The 10666-nt window shown below is 36.3% G+C and overlaps 1 protein-coding gene across 1 annotated transcript in view; it reads left to right on the top strand.

The window, feature by feature from the left end:
- The window catches only part of MDGA2 (MAM domain containing glycosylphosphatidylinositol anchor 2), an 835318-nt gene that overhangs the window by 449725 nt on the left and 374927 nt on the right, over positions 1-10666 (top strand). Inside the window, exon 3 of the mRNA XM_024118322.3 lies at positions 10174-10348. Coding sequence (XP_023974090.1) covers positions 10174-10348 — 175 coding nt within the window. The remainder of the gene's footprint in view (positions 1-10173; positions 10349-10666) is intronic.

Below are 10666 nucleotides of genomic sequence, written 5' to 3'. Positions count from 1 at the left end.
AGGTTCATCAGAACCATTTTTTTTTTTAGATTCCATATATATGTGTTAGCATATGGTATTTGTTTTTCTCTTTCTGACTTTACTCTGTATGACAGAGTCTAGTTCCATCCACCTCACTGCAAATAACTCAATTTCGTTTCTTTTTATGGTGGAGTAATATTCCATTGTATATATATGCCACATCTTCTTTATCCATTCATCTATCAGTGGACACATAGGTTGATTCCATGTCCTGGCTGTTGTAAATACAGCTGCAGTGAACATTGTGGTACGTGACTTTTTGAATTATGGTTTTCTTAGGGTATATGCCCAGTAGTGGGATTGCTGGGTCATATGGTGGTTCTATTTTTAGTTTTGAGGAACCTGCATACTCTTCTCCGTAGTGGCTGTATCAATTTACATTCCCACCAGCAGTGCAAGAAGGTTCCCTTTTCTCCACACCCTCTCCAGCATTTATTGTTTGGAGATTTTTTAATAATGGCCATTTTGACTAGTGTGAGGTGATACCTCGTTGTAGTTTTGATTTGCATTTCTCTGTGGTTAGTGATGTTGAGCATCCTTTCATGTGTTTGTTGGCAATCTGTATATCTTCTTTGGAAAAATGTCTATTTAGGTCTTCTGTCCATTTTTGGTTTGAGTTGTTTGTTTTTTTGATATGGAGCTGCATGAGCTGCTTGCAAATTTTGGAGATTAATCCTTTGTCAGTTGCTCATTTGCAAATATTTTCTCCCATTCTGAGGGTTTTCTTTTCATCTTGTTTATGGTTTCCTTTGCTTTGCAAAAGCTTCTAAGTTCCATTTGGTCCCATTTGTTTATTTTTGTTTTTATTTCCATTTCTCTAGGAGGTGGGTCAAAAAGGATCTTGCTGTGATTTGTGTCATAGAGTGTTCTGCCTATGTGTTCCTTTAAGAGTTTTGTAGTGTCCAATCTTACCTTTAGGTCTTTAAACCATTTTGAGTTATTTTTGTGTATGGTGTTAGAAACTGTTCTACTTTCATTCTTTTACACATAGCTGTCCAGTTTTCCCAGTACCACTCACTTATTGAAGAGCCTGTCTTCTCTCCATTGTATGTTCTTGCCTCCTTTATCAAAGATAAGGTGACCATATGTGCATGGGTTTATCTTTGGCCTTTGTATCCTGTACCATTGACCTATATTTCTGTTTTAGTGCCAGTACCATACTGCCTTGATTACTGTAGTTTTGTAGTGTTCTCTGAAGTCAGGGAGTCTGATTCCTCCAGCTCCGTTTTTTTTCTCAAGATTGCTCTGGCTATTCGAGGTCTTTTGTGTTTCCATACATAGTGTGAAATTTTTTGTTCTAGTTCTGTGAAAAATGCCATTGGTAGTTTGATAGGGATTGCACTGAATCTGTTGATTACTTTGCGTAGTATAGGCATTTTCACAGTGTTGATTCTTCCAATCCAAGAACATGGTGTATCTCTCTGTCTGTTTGTATCATCTTCAATTTCTTTCATCAGTGTCTTATAGTTTTCTGCATACAGGTCTTTTGTCTCCTTTGGTAGGTTTATTCCTATGTAATTTATTCTTTTTGTTTCAATGGTAAATGAAAATGTTTCCTTAATTTCTCTTTCAGATTTTTCATCATTAGTGTTTAGGAATGCAAGAGATTTCTGTGCGTTAATTTTGTATCCTGCTACTTTACCAAATTCATTTATTAGCCCTAGTAGTTTTCTGGTAGCATCTTTAGGATTCTTTATATATAGTATCTTGTCATCTGCAAACAGTGACAGTTTAACTTCTTCTTTTCCAATTTGGATTCCTTTTATTTTTTTTCTTCTCTGATTGCTGTGGCTGAAACGTCCAAAACTATGTTGAATAACAGTGTTGAGAATGGGCAACCATGTGATGTTCCTGTTCTTAGAGGAAATGGTTTCAGTTTTTCACCACTGAGAATGATGTTGGCTCTGGGTTTGTCATATATGGCCTTTATTATGTTGGGGTAGGTTCCCTCTATGCTTACTTTATGGAGAGTTTTTATCATAAATGGGTGTTTAATTTTATAGAAAGATTTTTCTGTATCTGTTGAGATTATCATATGGCTTTTATCCTTCAATTTCTTAATATGTTGTATCACATTGATAGATTTGCATATATTGAAGAATGCTTGCATTCGTGGGAAAAACCCCACTTGATCATGGTGTATGATCCTTTTAATGTGCTGTTGGATTCTGTTTGCTAGTATTTTGTTGAGGATATTTGTATTTGTGTTGATCATTGATATGTCCTGTAGTTATCTTTCTTTGTGACATCTTTGTCTGGTTTTAGTATCAGGGTGGTAGTGGCCTCATAGAATGAGTTTGGGAGTTTTCCACCCTCTGCTATATTTTAGAAGTGTTTGAGAAGGGTAGGTGTTAGCACTTCTCTCAAAGTCTGATAGAGTTCACCTGTGAAGCCACCTGGCCCTGGGCTTTTGTGTGTTGGAAGATTTTTAATCACAGTTTCAAGTTCAGAGCTTATGATTGTTCTGTTCATATTTTCTGTTGCTTTCTGGCTCAGTCTTGGAAGGTTGTACTGTTCTAAGAATTTGTCCATTTCCTCCAGGTTGTCCATTTTATTGGCATATAATTTCTTATTGTAATCTCTCATGATCCTTTGTATTTCTTCAGTGTCAGTTGTTACTTCTCCTTTTTCATTTCTAATTCTATTGATTTGAGTCTTCTCCCTTTTTTTCTTGATGAGTCTGGCAAATGGCTTATCACTTTTTTTTATCCTATCAAAGAACCAGCTTTTAGTTTTATTAATCTTTGCTGTTGTTTTCTTCATATTTTTTTTTCATTTATTTCTGACCTGATCTTTATGATTTCTTTCCTCCTGCTCACTATGGGTTTTTTTGTTCTTCTTTGTCTAATTGCTTTATGTGTAAGATTAGGTTGTATATTTGAGGTTTTTCTTGTTTTTTGAGATAGCCTTGCATTTGTATAAATTTCCCTTTTAGAACTGCTTTTGCTGCATCCATATTTTGTATTGTTGTGTTTTCATTGTCATTTGTTTCTAGGTATTTTTTATTTCCTTTTTGATTTTTTCATTGATCTCTTGCTTCTTTAGTAACGTATTGTTTAGCCTCCATGTGTTTGTATTTTATACAGTTTTTATTCCTGTAATTGATATCAAGTCTCATAGTGTTGTGGTCAGAAAAGATATTTGATGCAACTTCAATTTTCTTAGATTTACCGAGGCTTGATTAGTGACCCAAGGTATGATATATCCTGGAGAATACTCCACGAGCACTTGAGAAGAAAGTATATTCTGTTGTTTTTGGATGGAACATCCTATAAATATCAATTAAATCCATCTGGAGTAATGTGTCGTTAGAAGTTTGTGTTTCCTTACTTATTTTCATTTTGGATGGTGTGTCCAGTGGTGAAATTGGGGTGTTAAAGTCCCCTACTATTATTGTTACTGTATTTTCCCTTTTATGGTTGTTAGAATTTGCCTTGGGTATTGAGGTGCTCCTATGTTGGGTGCATAAATATGTATAATTGTTATATTTTCTTCTTGATTGATCCCTTGATCATTATGTACTGTCCTTCTTTGTCTCTTGTAACAGTCTTTATTTTAAAGTCTATTTTGTCTGATATGAGTATTGTTACTCCTGCTTTCTTTTGATTTCCATTTGCATGGAATATGGTTTTCCATCCCCTTACTTTCAGTTTGTATGTGTCCCTAAGTCTGAAGTGGGTCTCTTGTAGACAGCATATATATAGATCTTGTTTTTGTATCCATTCAGCCAGTCTGTGTCTTTTGATTGGAGCATTTAATCCATTTACATTTAAGGTAATTATCAATAAATATGTTCCTATTACCATATTCTTAATTGTTTGGGTTTGTTTTTTCGGTCTTTTTCTTCTCCTGTGTTTCCTGCCTAGAGAAGTTCCTTTAGCATTTATTGTAAATCTGGTTTGGTGGTGCTGAATTCTCTTAGCTTTTGCTTATCTATAAGTCTTTTGATTTCTTCATCAAATCTGAATAGATCCTCGCTGGCCAGAGTAATCTTGATTGTAGGTTTTTCCCTTTTATCACTTTAAATATGTCCTGCCACTCTCTTCCAGCTTGCAGCGTTTCTCCTGAAAGATCAGCTCTTAACCTTATGGGGATTCCCTTCTATGTTATTTGTTGCTTTTCCCTTGCTGCTTTTAATATTTTTTGTTTGTATTTAATTTTTGCTAGTTTGATTATTATGTGTATTGATGTGTTTCTCTTTGGATTTATCCTCTATGGGACTCTCTGTACCTCTTGGGCTTGATTGACTATTTCGTTTCCCCTGTTGGGGAAGTTTTCAACTATAATCTCTTCAGGTACATTCTCCAACCCTTTCTTTTTCTGTTGTTCTTCTGGGACCCCTATAATTCGAACGTTGGTGTGTTTAACGTTGTCCCAGAGGTCTCAAACTGTCCTCAATTCTTTTCATTCTTTTTTTCTTTATTCCACTCTGTGTTAGTTATTTCCACTCCTTTATCTTCCAAATTGGTTATCCATTCTTCTACTTCAGTTATTCTGCTATTGATTCTTTCTAGAGAATTTTTAATTTCATTTATTGTGTTGTTCTTCATTGTTTGTTTGCTCTTCAGTTCTTCTAGGTCTTTGTTAAACGTTTCTTGTATTTTCTTCATTTTGTTTTAAGATTTTGGATCATCTTAATATCATTACTGTGAATTCTTTTTCAGGTAGACTGCCTATTTCCTTTTCATTTGTTTTGTCTGGTGGGTTTTTACCTTTCTCCTTCATCTGCTGTATATTTCTCTGTCTTCTCATTTTGTTTAACTTACTGTGCTTGGGGTCTCCTTTTTGCCGCCTGCAGTTTTGTAGTTCCCATTGTTTTTGGTCTCTGCCCTCAGTGGGTGAGGTTGGTTCAGTGGCTTTTGTAGCCTTCTTGATGGAGCAGACTGGTACCTATGTTTTCGTTGGTGGGGCTGGATCTTGTCCTCCTGGTGGGCAGGGCCACGTCCAGTGGTGCGTTTTGGCTTGTCTGTGAACTTAGTATGAGATTAGGCAGCCTCTCTGCTAATGGGTGGGGTTGTGTTCCTGTCTTGCTACTTTGTTGGCATGGGGTGTCCACCACTGGAGTTTGCTGGCCACTGGAGTTTGCTGGCCATTGGGTGGAATTGATTCTTAGTGTGGATACGGAGATCTCTGGGAGAGCTCTTGCTGATTGATATTATGTGGGGCCAGGAAATCTCTTGTGGTCCAGTGACCTGGACTTGGCTCTCCCACCTCAGAGGCTCAGGCCTGACACCTGGCCAGAGCACCAAGACCCTGCCAGCCTCATGGCTTGGAAGAAAAGGAAGAAAAAAAAGGAAAAAAAAAAAACAAAATAATGAACAGTAAGAGCTGTAGGACAAATTGTGAAAGTAAAAATAAACAGGGAAAATGACACAAAGAAACATACACACACTCATAAGAGGAAAACAAACAACAAAAACCAACAGTCAGAACCAGTCAGAACCCTAGGACAAATAGTAAAAGTAAACCTAAACAGACAAAATCATACAAAGAAACATACACATACACACTCACAAAAAGAGAAAAAAGGAAAAAACCTAAACAGACAAAATCATACAAAGAAACATACACATACACACTCACAAAAAGAGAAAAAAGGAAAAAAAATTTTAATTAAAAAAATAGAAAATAAATAAAAAAATAAAAAGTAAAAAAAAAAAAGAAGAGAGCAACCAAACCAGTAAGGAAATCCACCAATCAAAACAAGCAGTAAAAACTAAACTAAGCTAAATGTGAAAAGCAAAAACAAATCAGGTGTGGAAAGTGAACCCCAAGTCTACAGTTGCTCCCAAAGTCCACCGTCTCAATTTTGGGAATATTTATTGTCTATTCAGGTATTCCACAGATGCAGTGTTCATCAAGTTGATTGTGGGGATTTAATCCACTGCTTCTGAGTTTGCATGGAGTAATTTCCCTTTCTCTTCCTTGTTTGCACAGCTCTTGGGGTTTAGCTTTGGTTTTGGCCCTGCCTCTGCATGTAAGCTGCCCTCAGGCATCTCTTCCCTGCCTAGACAGGAGGGGGTTGAAACAGCGACCAATTAGGGCTCTCTTGCTCACTCAGGCCAGGGATAGTGAGGGGTGTGGTAGTCATAATTGGAATTCAGGGTGAGCCTGTGGTGGCAGAGGCCAGCATGACATTGTAGCAGCCTGAGGCACGCTGTGTGTTCTCCCAAGGAAGTTGTCTCTAGATCTCAGGACCCTGGCAGTGGCATGCTGAACAGGCTCCTGAGGGGGTGTGGGTAGTGACCTGTGCTTGCACACAGGATTCTTGGTGGCAGCAGTGGCACTGTTAGAGTTTCATGCCCGTCTCTGGGGTCTAGGCTGACGGCTGTGGCTCGCACCTGTCTCTGGAGCTCGCTTAGGCAGTGCTCTGCCTTCTGTGGGTATACGGAGCAGAAATCCCCTCTCCTCGCACATGCAGAAACAATGGTCTCTTGCTTCTCAGGCAGTTCCAGAGTTTTTCGCAGACTCCCTCCCAGCTAGCTGTGGTGCACTAGCCCCCTTCAGGCTGTGTTCACACAGCCAATCCCAGTCCTCTCCCTGGGATCTGACCTCTGAAGCCCAAGCCTCAGCTCCCAGCCCCAGCCCATACCAGCAGGTGAGCAGACAGCCTCTTGGGCTGGTGAGTGCTGGTCGGCAGTGATCCTCTGTGCGGGAGTCTCTCTGCTTTGCCCTCCGCACCCCTGTTGCTGTGCTCTCCTCCGTGGCTCCAAAGATTCCCCCCTCTGCCACCCCCTGTCTCAGCCAGTGAAGGGGCTTCCTAGTGTGTGGAAACTTTTCCTTCTTCACAGCTCCCTCCCAGTGGTGCAGGTCCCATCCCTATTCTTTTGTCTCTGTTTTTTCTTTTTTCTTTTTCCCTACCCAGGTACTTGGGGAGTTTCTTGCCTTTTGGGAAGTCTGAGGTCTTCTGCAGCATTCAGTAGGTGTTCTGTAGCAGTTGTTCCACATGTAGATGTATTTCTGATGTATTTGGGGGAGGAAGGTGATTGCCACGTCTTACTTGTTCACTGTCTTGAAGGTCTCCGCCACTTTTTTTTCATAGAATAATGTTTTTACTTAAAAGGATGATTGTTATACAAATAATGGTTATTCAGACTTGGGTATTTGGCAAATATTTTCTCAAAAATGATTGAAGTGAATTTGCCATCCCAAATCAAATACTTTAGTTATATTTATTACTAATGATAAATTTTCCCTTTTCCAGAGAAAAATTAGAAGTTTGGAAAATCTGCCAACATAAGTATCGCTGCTTCCCAACACCACTTAAAGACTCTTCTGTAAAGTTTGATGATATTCATATATGTGACTTGTATTATATAATGAAATATGTCAACATCTGGAAGATCTGCATAACTCAGTGAATTCGTATTTTCCAGATGACTAATGTATGATGCTACAAAATCATGTATGAGTAAACAGTCCATTAAAAGTGCAAGATAGACCAATGGATTTTAGTCTCACAGAGTGCCAAAAGGGCATTTATATGGTTTTTAATTCTACTTTGCCATCAAATGTTAGGAAACTAACACTTGTGGGGTTTTAGTTTAGTATTAACGAAGGCTATCCACAATTATCTGAAAAGGCTATTGAAACATTCCTGCCTTTATTACCAGATATCAGTGTGAGGTGAGATTTTCTTCACATATTTCAAACAAAGCAATATGTTGCCACAGATTGAATGCAGGAGGTGATATAATTACCGAGACAGCTCTTTTCCACTAAAGCAGATATTAAAGAGATTTGCAAAGCTATAAAGCAATTCCATTCATTTTACTCAATTATTTTTGTTTTGAAAAATATAATTTTGTGTTTTAAAATGTTCCTTATGTTAATGTCTTCAGTTTATTAATATGATTTTAAATGAGTTAATACATAATTTAACATTGTCTCAGTTTTAATTTGTACTACAATGATTATGAAAAGATATAATGCCAATAAACAAAAGCTATTTGGGGTCCTTAATAATTTTTAATAGTGTAAAGTTGTTCTAAGACCAAAAAGTTTGATAACTGCTAGTCTATATCATAATTTCTTCTCTCACGCTTCCTTTTCTCTTTCACACACACACACTCACTCTTGTTCTTTGCCCCCACCTCCAATTCCTGGACAATTCCCAATACTGTAACAGTATTCTATAACTAAATTATTGTATTAATATTATATTTTTAATATCTGAAACTGCTAGGCCATGTCCATAACTCTTTTTATCCTGAACTTTTTATGTTCTGAAATATTTATTTTTAAAAATCAACTTTGGTACTATATTGTGATACTCAAAGAAAACTTGGTATTTTAAGTGGTAATTGGTATTTATTATATCTAAGTTATATCTTAGAAATATCTATTATTTTAGAGAGAACATATCTCTATACAAGAAAAAAATTATGTAATTTGCTTATTTATTTCAATTTTCTTTATTTGGTTACCTATAAATTTTGAAATTTAAATTAAAATAGAATCCTAGATTTCCCCATGGAAATAGTACTTATCAAACCAGTGCCCATGTTACCCTTCATCTTTTTATGAGCGTATTAATAGCTTATAAACTGCTTGAAATCAAGAATCATTCCATTTATTTATTTATTTATTTATTTATTTTTGGCTGTGTTGGGTCTTCGTTTCTGTGCAAGGGCTTTCTCTAGTTGTGGCAAGTGGGGGCCACTCTTCATCATGGTGCGCGGACCTCTCAGTATTGTGGCCTCTCTTGTTGCGGAGCACAGGCTCCAGATGCGCAGGCTCAGTTGTTGTGGCTCACGGGCCTAGCTGCTCTGCGGCATGTGGGATCTTCCAAAACCAGGGCTTGAACCCGTGTCCCCTGCATTGGCAGGCAGATTCTCAACCACTGCGCTGCCAGGGAAGCCCATTCCATTTATTTTTGTGTATACTTTCTGCACAAAGTGTTGGATAAACATTTGATATTTATTTTTATGAATTACTCAATTTTTATTAATCTCTAGGTAACATTTTCATTTCATTCACAATTAAGGGCAAGCACGAATATATTTATACTGATATTGTAATGATTTGGAGAACTTTTTAAAGATAATGTCATTAGATCATAAATTTTAATTAACCTTGTATGAAAATAGCATAAATAATGGCAGTATTAAAGGATTTCAATTTTGATGACCCACTCCTTAGTTGCATTTTTCTATGTTTCTTCATTTGTGTTTGACCAGAGGATTTCTATCAGCAGTTTTTCAACCTAAACATAATAACTTTACATATATATATATATATAAAATGCAGCAGGGACAAGGAGAGAAATAAACTGAATCTTTTTTCCATCCTGTTTTATATCACTTTACAGTACTATCATGTGACTTTTGTTTAGGTTTTATAAGCTAAAATACACAAAATTTGAGTTGAATGCCAGTCTTTATTTCTAGTAAAATCTAAAACTGTTGTGCACAGCTGTGTTTAAAAGAATGGTATTGTTTATAATGGAATGTTTTAGATATTCAAAGTGCTTGGCAGTTTAATAGAAATGTTCTCTTTGGAAAAGTTTACACATTTTTTGAAAATAATTATTGATGTAAAGTGAATTCTAATTATCAAAACAGACAAGTCATTTGTGGGCTTATTAAAGCAAAAACATAAAAAAAAAGAAACCATTTTTAACAACCAGGTCTGTAAAATTACACATAATTTCAATAAGCTATTATGGTAATATACTTAAATTATCCAAATCAAATGGAAAATTTTGAATAAAATACTGAAGCATGTCCAGAAAGAAAGTGAGAACCTACCTGTAGTACCTGTACTAAGTAAATAAAAAGGGCCTTACAGGGTTTTGAAAATATGAGTGAGAATTTTAGAGGCTCAACAAATAGAAACTAATCCATATTTTCAGTGCACTACTTATATTTAACTTGCTTTGTATTATATTTATATTGCCCTTCACACTGATTAAACTATCGATGAACTCTATGCAATTGAATTAGAATTATACACATTATACAATGATGACATTGCATTTTAAACTTTTATAGTTGAATTACGTGTATAAACTTTTCTTCTTAATTTCCAATAACTTGCTAGAAATGGCACTGTAGCAGTTCTGAAAGCCAACTCTTCAAATGAGTAATTGCTATTTAATTTTTCAGTGAGAAAGCCAACCTAAAGTAACAATCTTTGTTGATGCTTGCTCAGATCAGGTGGACCAAAACAGCAGGAAGTGCCTCTGACAGATTCCAAGACTCAAGTGTCTTCAACGAGACTTTGAGGATTACAAATATTCAGCGACACCAAGGAGGCCGGTATTACTGTAAAGCAGAGAATGGCCTGGGGTCCCCAGCGATAAAGTCAATCAGAGTGGATGTGTACTGTAAGTAAATTTCCCAGAAATCTATAATTAAGTCTACTACAGGTTTCTTCTGTCCTACAACTTAAGGTCTATTTTTTTAAATTGTTAACATCTATTGAGAAAAACTAGGGTTTGTTCCAAAAAACAGTTCTATTTATTTGAGAATGACAAGTGTATACGGACAAGTGATAGCTCATTTAACATATTTCCGGAAGAAAGAATCTCCATTAGAAATTTTCATAGTTTTTATAATTAAATAATACATATTCATTACAGAACATTTAAGAATCAGATTAATAAGACAAAAAATATCACTGAAAATCCCACCAATGACTGTTA

Source organism: Physeter macrocephalus, chromosome 11, assembly GCF_002837175.3.
Source record: "Physeter macrocephalus isolate SW-GA chromosome 11, ASM283717v5, whole genome shotgun sequence".
NCBI classification, from domain to species: Eukaryota; Metazoa; Chordata; class Mammalia; order Artiodactyla; family Physeteridae; genus Physeter; species Physeter macrocephalus.
This window is presented reverse-complemented; position numbering and strand designations above follow the sequence as displayed.